This window comes from Ciconia boyciana, chromosome 4 (genome assembly GCF_034638445.1).
Source record: "Ciconia boyciana chromosome 4, ASM3463844v1, whole genome shotgun sequence".
NCBI lineage: Eukaryota > Metazoa > Chordata > Aves > Ciconiiformes > Ciconiidae > Ciconia > Ciconia boyciana.
In genome coordinates this window covers 80,370,767-80,393,577 of record NC_132937.1, presented here as the reverse complement: position 1 = coordinate 80,393,577, position 22,811 = coordinate 80,370,767, and the positions used below count along the sequence as shown (strand labels likewise).

Below are 22,811 nucleotides of genomic sequence, written 5' to 3'. Positions count from 1 at the left end.
ATTCACAGTGGCATCTGTAGCTCTTTTACCCTTCCAGTTGTTGAGATTGCAAGAGTGCTTTGCAGTGTGCTTTGAGATTATGCTCAGTGACTGAAGTTGAACTGTATCTGGAGCATTAAGTTGAGCTAACAAGGTAAGGAAGGATTCTTCAGCAGGAAACTGTTGGCTTGCTTTTGGTTTGTTCCCCAGTCTTAACCCCCTCAGAAATTTCAACATCTGCATGCCTAGAAGAAAGAGTCCCAAATACAGTCTTAGGCTCACTTAGGGAAATGGAGTAAACAGTTAAGCATATGTTGCAGAATCAGTCGTGTGTTGCCAAGAGTTTGCTCCCTGAGTCCCAGGTTCTGCAGTGAGATTTCGTCCAACATGGAAATAGTAGGGCCTCTGGTGGGATTAGAGGAAGAGTAAAAGAAACAGTGATGGGTAAGGTCTGTTGTTAGGACAGAAAGCCTTGTACCAACCGCAGAATACTATCTTGTGATTGTTCCCAGCAGTGCGGGGAGAGTGGGAGGAGGGATGTGTGCATTTGGCTGATCAGGGTTTGGTTTGCAGGCACTGAATGGTTGCTGCTTCTGCCTGGGTAGTCACTTCCAGCTTTGCTGCTTGTACTTCAGTGAGAACTGTGCAACTTGTTTCAAGCTTGGCTATTTTTTAATAGTAGTTTTATGTAAAATTCAGCCTGGGTCCATCTAGTGACAAATTCAACCTTCAAGAATCAGATGAGATGCCTGAGGTGTAGCAGTGTATGAAAGGTAGCCAGCAGTCCCTTCTTGTGTAGGTTCTTTGAAGGGACCAAATGCTTTTGTTACTTGAAAATGGACTGAGAAAGATGGAGGGTGGGGTTGGGAGGAGGAGGAACGAGCACCTTCTTATTGTAGAGTAAGAATATCCTTGTGAAGAATTAATGACAGCTTAATTAATGTTAGTTTCTACAACTACCCACTTCATAGAGAGGAAACTGCTAATGCCTTTTCCTGCTGCTTTCTCCTAAAGACATTTTTTCCTGCAGTTGGTACAGTTAGCTGAGGAGGAGGGGGAAACCAACTTCGAACTTCTCAGCACAAAGAGCCATGGAATATACCCCAGAGGTATGCTTGAGAACACAAGGATTGCTATATACTGGCTAGATTGACCCAAATGTTAATATAGCAGAGGCCAGTGATGTAATATATGCATACACTTAGGTTGCTGACAGCAAAAAATGGTTAGCCTTGTCAGCTGTGTGGCCAAGCACTGTCCCACAGGGTTCTAATGTATCGAGCACCAGACCTGTGAAACCAGAGTGCTCCAAAGAAAGGCAAAAGGGAGGATCAAAAGTGAAAGAGCACCTTCTGTTAAATGGATTAGGACATGTCAGCCTCAGATGATAAGGGAGAAAAAGGGGTGTATGTTTTGAGAGAGCATTATAAATTGATGAGTGATACGAAGAAGTCAAAAGGGACAGAAGTTATCCTTGAGGTGCAGAACATGCAAAGCAATACCAGGGAAGCATTATAAATGTGTACCCAGTTCTTACGCTTTTTCTTCAGCTTCTGCGATTCACCACTCTCAGGGGCAGGATGCTGGACTGTCAGCCTGTGGCCTGGCCTGATACAGCACTTCTTAAGCATGCTCTTTGAACCAGGAAACTTGCTTTAAGATGGGAAAAGTATGATCCTGTTTTATTTCACTGATGTTTCTTCAGATAGATTGGAGTGGTTACTGTGTCATTATTAAAATTATGTTAAAGGTAATGCTTTTTAATATGGCAAGACTTTGGAGACCACAGAAACTATTTTTGAGAACGTAAATTAAAAACAAGATAATGCAGCAGTGTAGCTCTTCACCTGAATTGTGAAGTATCATGTTACACAAATGGTGAAGCCATGGAATATGAAAAAAGTAACTTCTGTGTTCATTCTACCAAATTATGTAATATGCCACATGCTATATAAAGATACAAATGAGAATGCTATAGGAGTGAGCAACATGATCTATGAAGAATTAATACAGAATAGCTTTAGCTTTGGTATCGGCAAGCATTTGGGCCTATGTAATGTGCAGGGGTGAAAAATAAGCCATGTGTTAAATGGATTAATGCAGTGTTGATCCTTTTCTGTCAGGACAATTAACATGAGTAAAATATTTGCCCTACTTTAAACAGATAAGGAGGTACTGTATTGTGTTCCTCTTAAGATTAATGTTCCTATATGGGCAGCAGAGAGCACAAGATTTATTTCCTGAACCTTATGTAGATTTATAGCTGTGCCAGTTACTGCTTGAAAGCTCTTTATGAGCCATGTTCACAGCGAGTCTTTTTTTGTGTGTGTTAGTGAAAGTGGTCATAAGAATGTTGCAGACATTTTGAAGTGTTAAGTGGGATGTATGACACGTACAATGCCTTTAAATTATAAATTTTGTCTTGTCGTGCCCCCTGATTTTCTTTTATATATGTGCACATGTGGGCATGCATTTGTATGATATGAACATGAAAAATGTATTTTATTAAATGCTTTAAAAGTAACTTCCTGTGCTGTCCTGAATTCCTTAGAGAATTAGTAATGCTTTTGTGTTATTATTTGATGATTTAAAGCAAAGAAAATTACATTCAAGGAGAGAACGACAGTCTCATGGGATGTGTACTTTCCATGGAACCGTGCTCTGGACTCATAAATATCTATGCGACTCCTGTTTATTTAATAGGATTGCATGGGTGAAATATGGGGTCGAATTTGGCATTCAGAGTCCAAGATAAGGAGTGAACCTGCCTTGGGCTTGGTAGAGACAGGCAGGTAATTGTGGAAATACTACGTAAATTAATCTCAAAATGTTAGAGCAATTGCTATTTTTAAATTTTGTTTGACCGAAGCTTTCAACCTTGCTAATTATAAGCATCTGTAGTTTTTTTAAGTGCAGTTAGATTTTGAGTGTGTGTATATACCAGTGGAGATTAATCGTCCAGTAGACACTCTAAAACATTTAAAACTTAACTTTTATTCTTTTTCAGAGAAATTGCTGGGAAAAGGTCATATAAAATGAGCAGTCTTAACCAAAACACATAGTAGTCTGGTTAGAAAATGGCTTTTCCATTTGCAGAAAATTTTGACATTTAAGAAATTTGTTATGCACTTTTTCCTGACAAACAAGGGATTTTTTTTTTATGTCAATTGAAAAAGAAAATAGAGGCATCCTCACTTGAGGAAGAGCTAAAGCTCATCTGTCAAGTCCCTGCATTTGAACTTATGATACAAAAGAACAAAAATGAGCTCATTGTGGGAGGAGAGCTTATGAGAAACAGATTTAATCTTGTACTAGGATTTACCAGACACCTTTTCCCACCCATGACTTGTGCAGACAGAATTGTGAACTTGGCTGAAATTCTAACCATTACATTTGTGAATTACATGGAGTTTGATTAGCTTCACGTTTGTAATTACTGCCTACTTGTACCTTTGAATTACTTTTTATGTTATCTTTACAAATTGCTATCACCAGTTGACTCAAATGTTCTAGTATGGTTTTGTCATGCTACAGACACTTGATTCTCTGCAAATGTTACAGCTACTTGCTTTTATATCTGGAGAAGCCTGCTAAATAAATGGCTGAAAAAGTATGAAGCCGCTTGAACAAAATGCTATGCCTGACACTACAGACAAAGATAGCGTGTCAGATTATTAGTCCAGTGCACAACAAAATATAGTATTTATTCTGAATGGAACAATATATCCAGGTGTTACTGAAATACTAAAAAAAACTATCTACATAAATTCCTATTCAGTAAACAGATTGAAGTGTGCCAGCTGTGCAGACTTGTCTGTGCTAGTGCAATTGATAATAAACCTTTATCAGTGTTTATTTTGATCTTTTCAGTTGTTTGTCCACTGGAGGTTCCATTGCTTAAAATATAAGCCATATAGTGAGTTGAAAAGAAAAATATATTCATGCGATTTAATTTGTTTCAAAAAGTCTGGTTCACAAATGGTATATCTCTGTGCTGTCTACTTCCTTCTAAAGGTAGTTGACATCAGGAAGGAGTCTGAGGCATCATGCAGAAACCTTGCATAAGGTTTTCTGATATTTAGCACCAGATATGAACATGCAAATAACTGGTACCAGTTGGAGGACGACAAGGTGGTGGAGGGCATTTTCAGTTTCTCAGTCCTCCGACTCACTGCTTTGGTCTCACAGAAAAAAAACTAGTGGTTTTCACTAATGCAAATTTTCTTTTCATGTTTTTCCAGAAAAAGGTAGAGGTTTTAAGTGGAATTCTTCAATAAGAGATTTGTTTCAAATGAGTTACGGCATAGAGAGCAAGAACTTACTTGGGTAGACTGTGGACTGTTTTAGAAGGAAGGGAGTTTGTTAGGATAGAACGTAGAACTTGTGCCTGAGATTTTTCTTTCTTTAACATGCTTTCACCAAGAATTGAGGTTGGTTGTTTATCTAAATATAAAAAACCAAATACTAGTTACTGATGTACTAAACTCCAGCTAAGAAGATGCTTTTTTAGCTTTTTCTGTTGCAAACAAACTCCTCTAACAGTGTTGTAGTAACTCTCTTTTTGAACCTTTTCTTTGTAACATACTCATTTTTAAAGCTGATCCATCACAGAGCCTTATCAGGGCTGTATTTTGCCACAGTGATTGTTTTCTGTCCAGTTTGTTAAAATTATAGTTTCAGTAATAACATCCAGTGCAGTGGGAAAACTCAGCAGGAAGTAATGCAAAGTCTCCTGCAGTTTGCCATCAGTTTGCAAAGCTTTCAGTAAAATCAGTCAGCTTTTCCCTGGTGTATTGACCAGGTAATAAGAAAGAGGAGGCGATGAAAGATGCAGGACTTGAGAAGTCTGGAAATGCCACAATGCACTGGATGTTACTTGTGAGTGAAATACTCAAAGATAACTTTTACAAAGGTTTATGGCATATAGCTAGAGGGAAATTGTGGAATCTTCCTGCAGGAGCTGAAGTTATAGTAGCATAGGTGATTTTCCTGCCTAGGGATTTGTATGAAGTTTGAAGAAGTTAATTCCCCTTGGGGAAATTGAACTGGTTGGCTGGTAAAGATTGCTAGGCAGAAGAACTGAGATCTGCCTAAAACATCAAGTCTGACCTAGGGGACAGTTGCTTGCGCGAAGAATTGACCTGCAATAGTGAGTCACTGACCTGGGAATGTGGCACAGACAAGTCTGAGATTTACAGCCAGGAGTAGCAAGGTGGGTGATACTTGGTAAACCATATACAACTTGAGTGTGGTTTATAGTATGTTATCTTTCTAAAAATATTTTAAAAACCACTACTTTCTTGTAAGCCGGGAGGTCACTGGAGACCTCAACTCGTTCTCTGCTCGTTCTCCACTCACCTTGGAGAACGTGTAACTGGTGGGTACAATTACAGGTGCAGGGGTTCTGGGAGGAGCGGCCATCAGAAGCCCTGTGAAGAGGGGATGGCTGGTGGCCTGAGGTTAAAGAAGCAGGGAGGGGAATATGTGAAGGTCTCAGAGATGCAGCTAACCTTGATGAAGTAATTAGGAACTGAACTGAATGTATTTTGTTAAGCAAGCACGTGCTCATCCAGGGAATTTTGCTGGCACAACTGGGGGCTCTAAAGTTGTTTAGCTGCTTTTAAAAATTGTTTTAGAGCTGTAGTTTTGGAAGCTACATAATGGACGTTCTAGTAGAGCACTTTAGGGCATGAGCTGACTAAGAAAAGCTGGGAAGATGTTTTCTTTCTATGAATTTCAGACAAATGGACAAATACATCCTAGGAGGTTTAGTTGATAGATTGGGTGGGGGGGTGGTGGTGGTGGTTTTCTTTTTCCTTGCTGAAGGATCAGATTTTGGCTTATGACGGAAACAGAGTGCTGGATGTGGTGGATCACTCATTTGACCTGGCAATACAAATTTTGTTTCTCTAAATTTATGGTGACAGCAGATCATGTGGGTCATGTTGGAGACAAAGATCCTTGTATCACTGTAAGTACAGCTTTGTTACTAGTCCACAGTCTTATCTTTGGAAATCAGAAATAAGTTTTTGGTCGAGAAGTCTTGCAAAGAATGTAAGAACCATGGGATGCTTTTTAAAATTATTAGTAAATTAGCATAATAAGTAGTATCTAATTTTTGAGTGGCTCTTGAATGGCGATCTCTGTTTTGAAAGATCTGGCTTGCTCTCAGTCAGAAGAGACAAGCCGAAGGAGCAAGTTAAAGTGATATAAAAAATGGCAGGGCTGTTGGAAAACAAGTCGATGTGGATGAGCTTACACCCTGTTTGTGATGTTGTTGTGTCCAGCACTAGAATGTGGGTCACCTTAATGCTAAACGCAGAGGCCTGGGTGAGGTGCATTCTTGGGATTAGTTTTCCACTCCTTTCTGTCCTGAGGGGAGAATGGTATGCCCGTCACTTCAGCAGTGATCCTTGCAAACTGGAAAGGAACAGATAAAAGGGTTTTGGCATCCTGAGATTTACGAGTGATAAGGACCTGCATTGAACCTCACTGTTTTTCTCCCTTCTCAGTTCATTTTCTCCAGTTGTGTTGGGCAGAAGGGGAGGTAGAAAAAAATAGGTCTGTTTCCTCTTTCCATCAATTCACTGGTAAAAACAAAGGGCCTTACTGGAATTATATTGAGAGTAATTTTAAGGAGGGTAGGAATGCTAAATAAGTTCACTGAAGTGGGATCAAATCCTGGTTTGTATGGACATATCAAGCCCTCTCTAGCTCATAATGGTGTATTAATACAAATGTTTTATTTTTACTTAAAGGCTGTGGTTGCAGACAATGTGTTGAGACTGAGTTGAAATGATGACAGTATTTTGTCCTAAGCATGGTCTCCCCACCACCCCATTTCCATCCCCTGCGTTACTGTTACTTTGCTTCCTCACTGGGAGTGGAAGTGGCAACAGGTTCCTCCTTTGGAGGGCAGAAGAAAGGCTGAGCCTTCATACATGGTGCAAAAGCCAGGTAAGAGGCTATCAGTGTGGACATGTGGGCTGCCCTGCAGTGGGACAGTTGAGGTTCTTAAGAATCCCAGAAGAGTAAACTCTGCAAAGTGTAGTTGTTTTGTGCAATCTACAGAATCAAGTGTTTGTCTCTTGGTTACTTTTAGGTCTCGTTTTTAAGCTTTCCTTCTCATGTCACCTGAAATTTTCTTTTGCATGAAGGTGTAAACATCTGTTTTAATAGTAGAGCCATTAGTCGAGCCCTCAGGCACACTCAGAAGTACAAATGAGCACCATGTTCCATTCATCAAGTGTGAATTGTCAGATTAATTTTTCAAAGGAAGATCTTTTCCATTATTACATCCTTTTCTTTTTCCTTTTTTTTTTTTTTTGTAATATGTTCTAAATTGATCCTACTCACTGGAGTAGCATTAGATTACCTGTTCTGTGACATTTTTTGAACAATCTTATAGTGTATTTTCTTTATCAAACACTTTTCATTGTGATTAAGGTGGGGAGTTTTTTGTTTGTTTTTAGAAACCATTAAGAAATGGTTTGAAATATTCACAAGTGCCTGGAAGTGTTAATTTCCAGTTAAAAAAAAATCTCAATGGAAATTGTTTATAAATAATGCAAACAGATTGAACACATCTTCTGCAGATTTTTCAAATTAAAACAAAGTATGTCTTACACACACTTGGTCTTTGTTTTTCTAGAATTTGGATGGCTCCATCCTGGCTTGTGTTGGCACATCATTTGTTTAATGTTGCACAAGTATATGAAGTAACTGTCTAATGTCTAATTTGACAATAATTGCTTCAGCAGCATAGTCACAAAATGTCCATTTTGTATGTCACTCTAAAAATTTGTAGGCTTTTTATTAGCACATAACAGTTGTTTCAAACATATAGTTTCAGGGCATGTTTGTAGGCATATCCAGCAATTCAGTGGTACCACTTTTTTAGTCATTTTGGCTTTGCCTTAGGTAATTACTTAAAGGGCTGTTGACTGTGGTATTTCAGGGCTATGCTCTAGAGATCATACAACTGAAATTGTAGGGAATATCGAGCAGTCCTGTCACTGCTTCTGGGAGACGGTTGTTCTTTTAAGTTTTTCCACTCCACCTTGTCATTATATTCACAGAAATGGACTTTGATTACATTTATTTCATCACTTGCACCATAAAAATGCACCTTTCATGGAGCATGGCTAGGAAAAGGTGGCATGAAAATTGTGTAGGACTGAGAAGAAAAATGGTTGAGAGTAGCTACACATTTATATAACCATCACTTTAAGTGTATTATTTGCAAGTAGTGGTGATCTGTGCTCCTGATAAAATGTAAACGTGACAACACTTTTGAGATTTTATGTACAGCAAACATCTGTAACACAAGTTTTGTATCTTTAACTTCTCTCTTAGGAAGTTTTTTAAGCTTTGCCTAGATTTTTCTTTGTTTTGAAAATTTTTTAAGCTGTTTCCTGGTTGTGTGAATCTCTGCTATAATTTCTTTCATTTTTTTTGTTCTGTGTAAGTTTTTTCTCTTGTACCTTTTATTACATGTCTTAAGTATATCTGCTGTGTGTTAGCATGACAGGTTCTCATTCACCTCAGCAGATGAGTGCCAGCCTTGTCTGGGCTTTTCCTGGGCTAGCCCTGTTAGTGTTCTCTACTGCCACTAATGAAAGTTAGCAATGCACAATGCAATCACAGCCCTAAGATTCCTGAAGTCAAAATCCAGGCAAGGTTTTATTGTTCTGTGTCTTAAAATGTGTTTTTCATTATGAACTTACATTACCAACCTTTTTATTTCCTTGACAGCAATTCTAGGTTTTAGTCTTATTTCCCTCTTTCCCTTGAAGAAGGGTGCCAGAAAATACAATGTATAGGCATTTGTTGTTGTTTTGCCCTTTCTGCAGTTTTAGCTGGGTTTCTGACTGTATTTTCCATGCTATCCTCTACACCTCCCATCTGTCATCTTACAAAGCAGCTTGGGTTTTCAAATCCAGTGTAGTGTCCAGTGTCATTTGATAACAAAAAAACTGGGGAGGTTTTCAGAGATGAGGCAGCATTCTGAATATTTGATCAGGTTTTTTTGTGTATACTGCCTGTCATTAAAATAAGTAGTAGCAATACACAGAAAACTTCTGTGTTGTGGGCTATTTGCACTAAACCATGTGAAGTGCAAATGGCAAACAAAAGAGAGGAGAGGATGTTGGAGGCCAATAATTTCTGACCAGGTTCTTTTAGATATTCCACATGTGGAGGGTGTCATGTTTAACATCAGATTTACTTATTTGAAGATAGTTAATGTTACATGGGATTTCTGATTTAGCAGAGTGATACGAAACATATTGAAAACAATACAAATGTAACTTACACATGGCAGAATACAGCAATTGCAATACAAAGTTCAGTCATGGTACCAATGTGATTCCCATTACTGGTCTGTATAATACGCTCACTGTCACAATGCTAAGCATCCCCCGTCTCCCTAGGAAGGCATACATGGGTTGAAGCCAGCTCAAGCCCATTGCTCTCTTTGAAATTCTTTTGCTAGTTTTCTGGTTTTTATACGCTATGTTGTGCTGAGCCACGTATACACCTTCCCTTTGTTGGCCTGGCTAACTCAGGGAGACATGCACGCTCTTTTAATGAACATAGGGAGAAACCTTTACACCACCAGCTGATCCACTCAGCTGTTGACAGCTTTTTATCTAAAACGAAGACCACTCTCAGGTCCCCTTGGTGTTGAGATCAAGTCAGCTTCTTTGCAACAGCTGTATTCAGTAAAACCCTGCATTATTCCCTGAGCATCATGGGCACATCGCCCTGGCCCATCTCCTCTGTGCCTTCTTCCATGGTAGGGGTTTACCAGTCAGTCGCAAAGGACACACATAGAACAAATAAATTGGTCTTTTGGTGTTTGGCTGCTTTGTATTGGTATATGGGTTGGTATCTCCTTACCATGATCTTCATGCCTTTATGGCTCCCCTTGTTATGTCAGAGGTTACATTTCTGAACCTCTGTTCCCAAGCTGATGTGCAGCAGTACTGTAGCTGAGGAAGGCAGGAAACAAGAAGAAAAAGAGAAGGTTAGTTCTTTAATTTCACAGAGAAGGATGTGCTTAGGTCCTTTTTGTGATTTATCTGTTGAAAATAGCAAACATACGCAGTGAGTACAACTGGTTTTAGCAATATGGTTTAATTAGTCTGGTTCCAGGCTAAGGGAGAGAAAAAAGTGAATCAAAATAAGTGATGAGGATCACAGTTCACAATGGCAGGGAAAAATGTAGTGCTTTGCAGTGCTTTAACCTTAACCTGTCATTTTTTCAGCACCCTCCTTCATTGCCCTTTGCATCTTTGTCTTGCTTTATTCATGGCCTCAGAACACTTCCAGCAATATGTACTACAGACATGTCAGTAGTCCCCTGCTTCCTTGGCATTCAGTTCATATTACTATCCCATCTGCTCTTGTATTCTTTTCCCCACAAAATTCTTGAGAAACCTAACTGCCGGCAAATACTGGTTTTAGTTGTACCCACATAGACTATTTCACAAAGCCCAGCACGAAAAGCAGTGTTTAAAGCACTGTGCCAATATACATCATTAAATCATGTCTGCAGTATTGTATGAGATGTTTGTAGAAGCAGGTATAATGGGGAAGAGACTGCAGTCATAAAGGAGGCTGGAAGAGAGGTTAGGAGGTTGCTTTTCCTAAGCTCGTCCTTACTTTTTTTTAATTATTGTATCTTTCAAAACTTAGCTGTACAGTGATTTGCATTTTAAAGATAGCATGCTATGCACAGTTTGTTACTTTATACTAATAATAATTTATAATAATAAATAATAAATGTTATTATATATTTAATATACAAAAAACTGGCAGGATAGTATTAGGTATAAAATGTGGTGTATGTAAGTTTTGGTAAACAACCTGCTGTTGTCCTTGCAGAAAATTTCATAGAAATTGTGGCTTCTAAGTTAAGGCAGGTGATGCATATTTTATTAATACTACGCATCTAATTTCTTTTCTGAAAGAATTCTTGTTTCCTTGGATGATGGTAGAGAAGCAGTATGGTTGGCTTGTCTGATCCCTTTTCAATCACTGCTCTTGTATGTGTTGACCTTGCCTGTCCTGTTGGACAGTTTGGGTGCATCAGCATCACATAGTGGGTTTTTTCCTGGTGAAATTCAATACTAGCTGTATGGGATCAGTATAAAGTTTATGAACAATACAGGCTTTGTCAGTGAACTGTTTTCTCTGTATGAAGTAGTTCTCTGTGGGAGCTGTTGCTTAAAGGTTCAGACCAATATGTTGTACAAACAGAAATTTTTGTGGAGACTATGTTAATTTTTACAAACTACTGAGTTTCATAATCTTGTGTCATTAAAAGGCAGCCCACCTTGAACTATAAATGTCTGTTATGAATGTTAGTAATAGTAACTCTGCCTTGTCTATCACTGTTTGCTGAGGGGAGAAAAAAAGCAGTATGCCATACGGCTACCTCCATTCTCCTCTCCTTTTCTCAATTGTCATATCCCATAGTGATTCATTGCCGCAGTGTTACAGTCGTGACTGACCTACTGCCTTCCGGTTGAGGTTTTTAAATGGAATCTTTCCAACTTGAATAGTTCGGATTATTAAATTCGAATTCTAGCTGTGAGCTTTTTTTTCCCAGAATGACTTTTTTGTTGACTGTAGCTCTTTGCTTGGATGTTTCCTTGTTTGTGTTACAGCAACATCCAAAGATCTGTGTTCCAGTTCCCGTCCTGCTGTGTGCTATACAAACACCCTGGGAAGCATGGTCTGTGGGAACGCTCACACCTTAAGGGAAGATGCAGCAATACTTTGTAACACCTTTTTTAAGGAATTGGGGAGGAGAACTTGGCTCTGCCAGGAATGTACAGCTACACTAGCTGTGTTAACCTTACTATGTATTGCAGTAGTAGCTGGAGGCACCACTTGCTTGTGACTTACCGCTGTGTGCGCTGGGCACATACATGAAACCGAAGAGTATCCCAAGCAGCCCTCCTCTGTCTATGATAACTTCCTCTCGTCAAGTCTGCCCTTTCAGTAGCTTACTTTTTTTTTTTTAATTGTTTTATTAGTATTTGGAAACTGAACTGGTCCAGTTTATGAAAGGAAAGGATAATTTTGGATAGTAAAAGATGCAACAAACTTTCCTTGTAACTAGTAACAAAATCTTTTGGTTACATGAAGAAGAGTGACCCTATATTGAACGGGGAGGCTGATGTAACTCATGTATTGGATACCCTTGTTTGGCAGGAGCTGCCAGGCCAGGCAGCAACGTTGCTGTAAAACTAGACAAAATTCGTGCTGTTTCTTACCCAGTTTGGGGTGTGCTGGGGGACGTGAAGAAGAGCTGAGCTGACTGCAGTGTGGGAAGAGGACAAAGACAAATCCACAGGAGGTCCGCCTTGTTAGTTCCACTGTTCAGAGAACAAGTTGTTTTTCATTGAGATTTTTAAATTAACAGTGTCCTTTTATATTACAGCACCATGTGTATGGACATTTTTGGTCTGGTATTTGATTAAAACCACAGCTGGTGATCATTTAATTATAGTGTACGAAAGGGAATGCTACTTACTTGACTAGGTAGCATTGTTTTATTCAATTTAACGAATTGTAGCCATTTTTTCATGTATTATTCGAAGGCAGTGGTGAAGGATGCAAGATCTGATGAACAAACTGGCAAGCTTCCTTGCAACACTTCCCCTCTATTAACAGAATAAGGTGAAACAGTGGCTTATAAATTCACCAGCTTTCCTGAAAATTGGAAGTAAATTATGAACAGATTGATACAATTAGGCTGGTTCTTGTTTCTCCACACTTTAAAATCAGTGCATAGTTTCCTGTGGTAGGAAGGAAGGCCTTCTGCTGAAGGCCAAGAATACTTAAAGATATGCAGGGTGTTTCTCGGTTTATTAAGAGATTTTAGCCTACATACTTGAAAGAAACTACGTAGCGTATGCCCGTAGCAGGCCTGAATTACTGTTTTTTCACTTGAAAAACGAGGCTGCCTCGAGACTCTTAAACCTACTGCCCCACAAAATTGTGGACGTGTATATTTATGCTGAAATGAATAACTGCACATGTGTAAGACGTTTTTGTAGCTGACACAATAAAAATGCTTTCCACTGAACTCACAAATGAGGATGTCAACAGCTTCTAGCATAACTAGTTACACTGCACTTAAAACTGCAGCATTCACATCTAAAGATCTTTATAAAATTATGTTTTCTATTTTGAAGCCAGAGGTGGCCTTTTCTATAACAATGGCTATACTGTATGTGAAGGAGCTGTTGCCAAATGATCTCTGCTGTCATACATCTACTTTCACATGTCAGTATGTGAAAAAAACGATAGTATTGCTGGCTTCCAGTATTGTAAAGGTAAAACTGATACCAAAATAGGACTCATTAGCAGATTGGCTGGAAATGGAACAAGAAAAATAACTTAAAAGGGACCCACCCAATAAAATGTCAGAGTGAAGGACTGAAACTCGCTGGAGGACTAGAAAGGGTTTATGTTTCAATCTGAATCTTGGCAGCAGAGCAGTGTTTGCTGTGTTACTTGGTCCAGTGTGAAAGGTCACTTTTGTTTTCTCACCCAGTATAACTTGGAGTTGTTTCTTTACTACTACAAAGAAAGACTTCAGTATTAGTGGCTAGTTTTCCTCCTGGACTTTTCAGTTGTAGTTGTCAACACCAAGTGTTGAATTCTAGCTGATGCCTTTGGTGTAACAATGAATGGGATATTTAAGGACAGGAAGAGAGTGCGAATGAGTTACAAGTATAGGATTCTGTTAAGAATTGTTCTTGATTTCTAAGTTACATAGCTAACATAGTTTAGATTATACCAGCTATCCTAGTCTGCTGTATATTTCCACATGCTATCAGTTAAATGTAGAACATATCTTTCATCAAAAGGATCTATTGCAGAAAGAAAACCAGTTCAGGTTCTTCATATGTGGCTTCAGTAGATTAGAATCATTAAAACTCAGTGACGTGGGACCAAGGAGAACAACAACTACAGAGCAGTAGCTCAAAGTGAAGTAAGCTTTAGTTGCAAAATAAAACCAAATCCTATGCATGGAGTTATTCCCTTCCCAAACTGATAACCTTTATATGTCTGAAGGCATCAAAATGTGATACACCTTCTTTAATAATACAAATCTGAGTCAAAATTTAATGTAAGGTTTTAGAGTCAAAGATACAAGATTCAAGCTACTTCCTATTAAACTAACATTAGAACTAATCTACACATTTCCAGGTGAATTATACTTCATTGTATTTGTCCTTATAATGTGTTTTCTGGTGAAGGAATGTGTGTGCTGTCTGGAGAGGAGAATTCCATGTAAAAAGTATTTAGTAGCGTGTGGATTTCTTTTAGACTTTTTAATAATAAAGTTCCTATTAACTACTGCGGAAATCCACAGATGCTGTAGCTGCTGTATAATACTATATCCTCTTTCAAATGCCACTGCTACATGGCTTGTGAATTGGTTAATTTGTTTCTTTCCTTTTGTCTTACAGCTTCATTTAGCAGCCCTGGCTTCATTAAAGGGAGACATAGTGGAGCTTAATAAACGTCTACAACAAACAGAAAGGGAGCGTGACCTGTTGGAAAAGAAATTGGCAAAAGCACAGGTGAGCGATAGTTCAAGATTCTGAAGATGGTCCTTGGTTTTGTGTTGTCCTTGTTCTTCAGAGAGATGTGGTATGTGGGGATAAAATACCTGAACAATATAACCAGTGAAAAGAATTTTAAGACTGCAAGAAACACAGTTGCTGTGGGTTTTCAGTTTTATGTGCTGATGGCATTCTTCTAAAAAATACCAAGAAACAAATAGATTAGTTTTCTTTTGAAGCCAATATAAACAGCGACTGCTTTGAAATATTTTTAGACTATAAAAATTGCAGCATACTCTCAGTGGATTAGGTAACTGATCGCAGAGCCTTCCACTCCTGGGTCAGGTTCAAACACAGCACAAATTAACACTGATCAAAAGCTATTGCCAATTGGCAGTGCTTTGGTGGTATGTGAGAAATGATTTGTGATCTCAGTCTAGCTTCTAGTAAGCCAGTTTGTATGTATCTGTTGTGGAAAACACAGTCAGTGGAAAGCCAAGGGATTAAATACAAATAAGGTCTGAACTCTAATGCTTTTAGAGCTCTTAAAAAAAATCTTTTCAGATCAAGATAAATGTAGAGAGGCAAATGCAAACAGGGAAAACTGTACTATTGTTCTTAATATTTCTCGCTTTGATAAATGAAACCTTTGTTTTCAGATACTGTAATTCTGGCAAATACCTTTTATAAGTACTTTACATTGCAAAACTAATTCAAAATACATACTCATTTATAGTTGCACAGAGACGGTTGAAGCATTTTGTCCTGTAAAGTGTGGCATCTTATTTGTTGCCCAGAGAGGTTGTGGAATCTCCAACCTTGGACGTACTCAAGCCAGCTGGACCTGGTCTTGGGCAACCTGCTGTAGGTGACCCTCCTTGAGTTGGGTAAGGGGTTGGATGAATGACCTCCAGAAGTCCCTGTCAACCTCAGCCATTTTGTGGTTTTGTGAATTTATAGTCTTCAGTATTCTGTGCATTTTCACAGGGGCTTGTATCTGTGTGTTACTTAAACTCAAGCCAAATGTAGAAATGTTTAAGCAGTCTAGATTTTTAAGGCTCTTACTTAAGTCCTCCAACCATATTTTGGCCCTTGTCCACATTCCCTCATGTTTTTTCAGCTACCTTTAAGGTTTTTGTAAGTTATACTGTTATTGCAGACCATCGATGCAACATCCAGAAATAAAAAACAAAAAACACTTTCATGTTTTTATTCCCCTCGATATGTGAGCCAGAGCCACACCAGGAGTTAACATGGTTTATCAACTATAATCCTGAGAGCCTTTTCTAATTTCTGCTGTATTTGAAATAGAGTCCTCTTTCTGACATACAGTTTGATATGAGGCTGCATTTGACAATCGTTAAAGTCACATGGATCCACTGTACCCAAACGATCCGCATCATTCTGCATGAATATACTGACTTTGTTGTTATTTATAACTCTGCAGGGTCTTGTGCTAACCACAGGTTTTGTTAGTGTTTTAGTTTTATTTCCAGCTCTTTGTTTAAAAATACGCATATCCTCTTTCAGCCAATAAAGAGTGCCTTGTAGGTGCTCCCATGCAGTAATGAATCCCCATTGATGGTGACGGGAATTAAGGATCCGTCCTTAATCCCAATTAACATATGCTCTGTTAGCACAAGATTGTTTGGTGTTTTCTTTGATGGGTTACCAATTACACATGTGTATGTAATGCTCGATTTGTAATGCTGAGGGTTTTTACATGATCTTGGACTGTGTACTTGTCAGCACAAGCATAGTGATGACTGTTACCCAAACTGTGAATAATACAAAATCAGAATATCTAGTGTGCTAGCTAGCTTTCAGATAAAAAAATTACTTTTTAATGAGCAGTTTCTGTGAAGTTTTAATGTTTTAGCTCTTTTCAATTTTTTTTTTAAAAAGCCCTCAAGTGGATAGAATTTTGTTGGGGTTTGTATTAAATAAAATACAATCTTTCTTAAGGAATAAGCCATTAAACAAATGCATCTCATATATTCAATGTGTTGGCTATGTTTAAGTACTGAGACAGACTCTGGTGAAACCAGTTTACCTTTTCTTCTTTTTCTAACTGCATCACTTCCAAGTTGATGCTCCACTTAACATAATTTTTTGAACTTTTCCTCCCACTCCACAGAGATTCATCCAAAGTTGTATCATGTATCATATCGTATAATTTTTTCCTCTACAACCTCTGTCTAATGCATTTCTTCCTCGCTAATGCGAGTCAGAGGTTCAGAAGGCATAAATTAAATAAGAGGTGTTTGAGGTTCTGCATAACCATATTCAGATGCTAGAGGGTCAGTATTAAATCTCTATTCTACATCTGGACTCTACTTAGACAGCGCATGTTTCATTTCAGCTGACGTGGTAAATGCTCTCTGGAACAAATAGCTCTTAAAACACATTTTTGGTAATACCTTTCCCATCATTTCATGAGGCATGTGAGACACTTTGGAAGAAAGGATTAGTGATTTGCAGAGTGAAGACGATTTGGGGAACCACAATTCAAGTATTAGGTGACAAATGGTGAAGAAAGATAGTTGGACAGCCTGTGCTTAAAATTTTGTAAAAGGACATAATTGATTACTGGTTGTTGTATCATGCTCATTTCCAAAACTGCAGTCTCTGAAGACCTGATACAGCATTTGCCTACACCCTTCTATTATTTCAGTAAGACAGCAGATCTCTTTGTCTGTTTGTATTGGTGTACAATTTGGCAGCGGAGTGATCTCTTGAATGAAATTTGCTGTAAAGTACTGGTCAACCGCAACTAATGTCTTCTTCCAGAAATCTTTCTGTGATTATGAGATGAAAAGTAGTGCTTTCTACTAGCTCTGTCTGGCATGGTGTGCTGGCTTTGATAATGATAAATAGTGGATGTCTGAAGGGAGAGCATAAGAAACGCGTATAAAGAGTTGTCCTCCTTCATAGTCCCCCACCTTTCTGCCAAGATGTGCGAGCAGGAGACTGCATCACATTTAATAGTCCTCTGTGGTCCTCTCCTCCATGGATTTATCTAATCTTCTTCCTAATCCATCTACATTCTTGGCATTTCCTACATCCTGTGACATTGAGTTCTGCAGTTTTACGATAGAACACAGGATTTAATAACATGCTGAACGTTTCAGCAAATACAACAAGAATAGACAATTCACTACTACATCTTTCTTATCATTTCATCTCCTTTCACAAGGTAGCCCTGCTCTGTCATTCTTTGTGCTTAGTCCCTGTAATTTTGGAATTTTATAATAGCTCTAGATACAGAGTAATGAAGACTGTGCTGCATCATTCTGGATCCTGTATCACACAGTAGTAAGTCCCATTACTGCAGTAATAATTCTTTACCATCCTCTCGATTATTCAGAATATAGGGAGGGACAGCAGAATTTCAGTGTAAGAATAAAACCAACACTCTGTAGGCACATAGGAACATGTGAACTCCACAGGAAGGCTTCAGTTTATCATTTAACAAAATAACTTGAAATAGAAATGCATGGTGTTCAGACGAACGTTGAAATTACTCATTCTGTTGTGTGATGTCCTTATCTCACATGGATTAAGTCCTGTGTACTTGTATTCTTCTTCCACATCAAGTATACACAGAATATACCACCAAACAATTAATTCTGACCATGCACGTTTTCATGATTGAGGATCTGGCACGATGGACTTGTGCTTATACTTAAAGTTAGATGAATGGATTGCCACTTTAAAATCTGCCAGTCCTCTTTAATTAAAATACTGTATTAGTTGAGGGAAGGTTTTTAGCTCCTGTGAGCCTGTTAGACAGGTTTAGCCTTGTGGCTCATTCAGGTGATGACTTGTATTCTTGGTGAACAATGCCATAGCCAGTGTTTGTCTCTGCAGGGCCTGGGGCACTGGGGGATCTCCTACCCAGCACTGCTGCTGGTGGTTCTTTTTTTGTCCTCTGACTGAACACTGCAGATTTAACATAAAGGTTTGCACTGGTAGTCTTTCCTGCACTAGGAATTTGCGTACATTAATATGCAATAGAATCGTGTCGAGACAATGTCCTTGGGTTAAAATATTTTCTCTTATCATTGTTCTCCCTCATTCTCTTCTTGCTCTTGTGATTGTTTCCCATCATCAAGAGGTCAGACAAAGGTGTTTCCAGGCATTGTTAATTTATACTGTAATAGAAATAACCTCTTTAGTCTGTACCAAAAACCAGCCAAGGGTCACTTACACGAGAACTGTGGTGGAAACTTCTCTCCTGACCTCAACAATTGCTCATCTTTTGTAGCCTTTCAGTGGATTATCCCTGTGTTTGCTTTCTCAGAGAATTAGAGCTCTTAATGGTTTTGATCAGAACTTAAGTATGAGGCTGGAAGAGGGATGAGGAAAAGCGTGCAAGGTATTCATTGTAAAAAGTTTGTGTGACTGACATGCAAATAAATTGCAAGAGCTGAATGTGTACGCCTTGGAAAGAAATAGGAACTGGTGGCAGATCATTGTTCTGAGACTCAAAGGACACAGAAATTAAAGAGGATGATGAACAGGTTCAGTATCCCAGAAAAAAACTTCAGCAATGGGTACCAAAACATGCATTTGCTTCTTTGCCCTTTTAAGCTTTGAGATGAACATGCCATAATAAGGAGCAATCCTGTATAACCAGAAGAATTTTCCATCGCTGCATTTTGGGATTCATACTGAACTATGTTTCCATTGTTTGGATGTTTTTGCCTTTTTTAGTTAAGACTTGTCATGGCTGACCAGAACTTATGAGATGTAACTCTGTACCCACCTCCAAGGCACAGCAGTCCTTAGCGTCATGTCCTTTCACAGAGGTTTCCTTTCTGCCTTTTCCAGTTCCTTTTGCCCAAGATGATCCAAGAGCCCTTTTAAAAAATCAAATGTGAACCTGTTGTCTTACATTGCCAGACTGCTGGTTATTCACAAAGTATGTCTGTCACTAAATGATGGTTATCCTGAAAAGTGGTGACTGAGAAATGGCTGGAGAAAACAGAAAGCAAGTCTGGTCATGTGGCTGAGGTCCATTAGCAGAAGTCCATATATCTTCAGTCAAGATAAACAAATTCTGCTTTTCAGTGCACAGTTTAGAAAGACAAAAATTGTTGTGATGGGGTTTTTATTTATTGTCTGAACATAATTATTACACACTCCATCTGAAACATCCTTGTGGTTTAAAAGGAAAAAAACAATACACATAATTGATTGATCTGGATAATGCTTAGGTAGCGTTTGTGGGTATCAATGTGTGTCAGAGGAAGTTTAGGTTTAGAAAGGCAGGATAAACAACTCTTTATTGCACTTAAATCTGTTCTAAAGCTTTTGTTACACATTTTGTCTGTGTTATTTCTGCACTTTGAAAGCTGTGGTAGTTCTTCAGCCAGATAAAATGTTAAGATACAGAAACGTGAGAAATAAGTTGTGGAATGATACTACAACAAAGAGTCATTATAATATACATGTATAACCATGTCAGTTGCCAACATGAAGTCTTAAAAGCCAGGTGAACATTATCAGTCTTCTAAAATGTGACCCTTTGCTCTCCTCTTCAGTGTGAAGATGTGGTCTGTTTGTCTTGGTGTAGGTGAAAGTGCTTTTGACTCGAGCTGGAGTAAGAAACTATTTTGTTGTAGTCTGTGGAAGGGTGCTCTAATGTCTGGGCTACCTTTCAATGTGCGTATGCCTGGAACTTAAAAATATTGGAATAAATTTTATTTAAAATTTAAAAGAAAAATGTTAATGAAGCTCGATGTAAATTTTCACTTTCAAGCAGCCTTTTATGTAGATGATGTTCTCAAGCTGTGAATGTGAGTGGCCAAAAAATATGAGGGCAAACTGTGAAAATTCTGGCATACCTGCTAGTTTGGGTGTAATTTTCATATTTATGATACAAAGGGTTGAGGAAGTTATCTCTGTATAGAGTGTTTACTTGATTTGAAAAAATGAGTTTTGATGCAGCAGTGTTGGAGGACCTCATACATGACTATAAATTGCATTTCAGGTCTTCAGTTAACAAGTGTGGTTTTTGTACTGTCGGTTGGCTTGTGAATGTTCGTTTATTGACAGCACAGTACATACCATTCTGTGGTTGCAAGGAGGCTTGACTGTTTCCTGCAGGGGATCAGAAGCAAGAAGTTAGAAGTCTTGCTCTTTCCAGCCACTACCAAGCATAACTTCAATCAGCAGGCACTGTTGGATTGTAATTGCAGTAGATTGTAGTTGTTTGCTGTAATTGAAGTAGAGTTTGCTGATGTGAAGAGTAAGCCAGAGAGGATGGATTTAAAGTTCTGTTGGAAAGAAAAAGGAGGATTTCGTGATACGTATAAAAAAACAAGCAGCCATGTAGCCTTTTAATTGTTCAAATAATAAGCATTTTATTGTAGAGGATTAAAATAATAAAAAATATGCTATATTATCTGTGAAGGCTAATAAATACAAATACTCATACTAGAGAAGAAGTCATAATCTCAAAGTGTGGTTACTTTTCTGCATAGTAATGTGGTTTCTGCCTTAGGACTTGTTCTAATTCAGACCACGGTGGGAAGATCCCTGAAGATTCATGATGCATCATGAATCTCATGGATTCAAAGATGAGATATATATAGCTTTTTTTGAGTTGCAAATGGTCTTTTTTGTTCAAGCAGGAAGGGCAACTTCTGCCCCTTAGAGAAAAATAATAATAAAAGTACACTGCATAGTTTTTCAGTTCCTAAAATCATGTAATTACATACCTTAGTGTACCTGTCAATATTTTGCATCTATCCTTTTCTCTTGCTAAGGCAGCGTTGGTTTGATGAGTATTTTGGTGTGCACTTTATGGTGTGCACTTTTGTCTTGTATCTGATCTCTTAACAGTTATTCATAACAACCTTTCTGTTCCTTGCTTCTCTGCTTTAGTGTGAACAATCCCACCTAATGAGAGAGCACGAAGACGTGCAGGAGCGAACAACACTACGCTACGAGGAACGAATCACAGAGCTGCACAGTATCATTGCTGAATTAAATAAAAAAATTGATCGACTACAGGGAACAACAATAAGGTACAGCAGCTTCCTGGAAATTCTCGGCCAATGCAAGAATGGTGCAAAACATAGTGTGAATTATACTCTAAATACAATTTGATGATGACTTTAAGGTAATTAGGCTTGTTACGACTGGTACTGAGTAGCTGACCATAATTAAGGTATGTGTTCTGCAGAGTATCATCCAGAGGCTCAAAAGTGCTACATTCTCTCTGTTAAAATCACACTTTGCAAAGGCTAACAAGCACTGCAAAGAACTCCACTGCGCCATCTAAATATTCCTTTAGCATGACATACATGGCAGAGTACCAGGTAAGTGATAGTAGTGGTGGATGAAGGAAGATGTAGGCACCCAGCCTGCACCTCTGCTTTTACCTTTATTTTGTGGCATCCTGTAGATCACCTAAGCAAAATCACTTGTGGTGAGAAATACGGCTCAAAGGGATTTCAGTAGGTTTTGCATCTACTTGTACGGGTATTTGTGAAAAACACAGGGGTACAAATCACGTTGTTGCCTGTCCTGGGAGCAGCGAAGCTTGCGGTATTACACTAGGTCATTACTTGTTCCTGTATTAAAATAAACTTTACATTTAACTACAGGAAAACACCTATTTTTCCTCACTTGCTTTTACCCATTATTCTCAACCTAGAGAAAGTTGGACTAGAAGGAGGAAGGAACTTCGTAAACTTTAGCTTGTGAGGATGCAACTAAACTACTAGAATTTATGGATTTTCTAGAGAGCCTCAAATTAGATTTGACACTTTCGTAGGTAATGTTGACATGGTGCTCTACCCATGTAGCAAATTTTCAGTTTTCCTTGCCTGTTAGCTGCAAGTTTTTTGATAGCTGCTTCATTTGTTCTTCCTTGTAAAACTTTCCGCTAGCACAAGGCAATGTTGTTACAACTGCTCACTTAACCTTTCATGAAAACATTTGTATGCAAAAAGAAAAAGGTTTGGTGTACCATAAATAAGAGAAAGTATCATCATGCATTTATACCACTATAAAAGCAGTGATAGAATCACATTATGCTAATATTATTTAAGAAGATAAATACTACCAACTCTGAGATGATCATAGCTAGTGATGATCATGGTGAGATTTTTCAGGTAAGTATTTTCTAAACTGGTAGTACTTCTCTGAAAAAATCCCTGTGACTCCCTTGTTTATTCATGTTTGATACCTGTGCAGGCAAACTTCCCATTCGTCTTGTTTCAAGTCACCTGT

General features: G+C 38.4%; 1 protein-coding gene across 3 annotated transcripts in view; it reads left to right on the top strand.

Moving 5' to 3' along the window:
* MCC (MCC regulator of WNT signaling pathway) overlaps positions 1–22,811 on the top strand; it is a 221,928-nt gene that overhangs the window by 134,112 nt on the left and 65,005 nt on the right. For all 3 annotated transcript variants that reach the window (XM_072860358.1, XM_072860359.1, XM_072860360.1), the window contains 2 exons: positions 14,472–14,585; positions 21,459–21,601. In XM_072860358.1, coding sequence (XP_072716459.1) covers positions 14,472–14,585; positions 21,459–21,601 — 257 coding nt within the window. The remainder of the gene's footprint in view (positions 1–14,471; positions 14,586–21,458; positions 21,602–22,811) is intronic.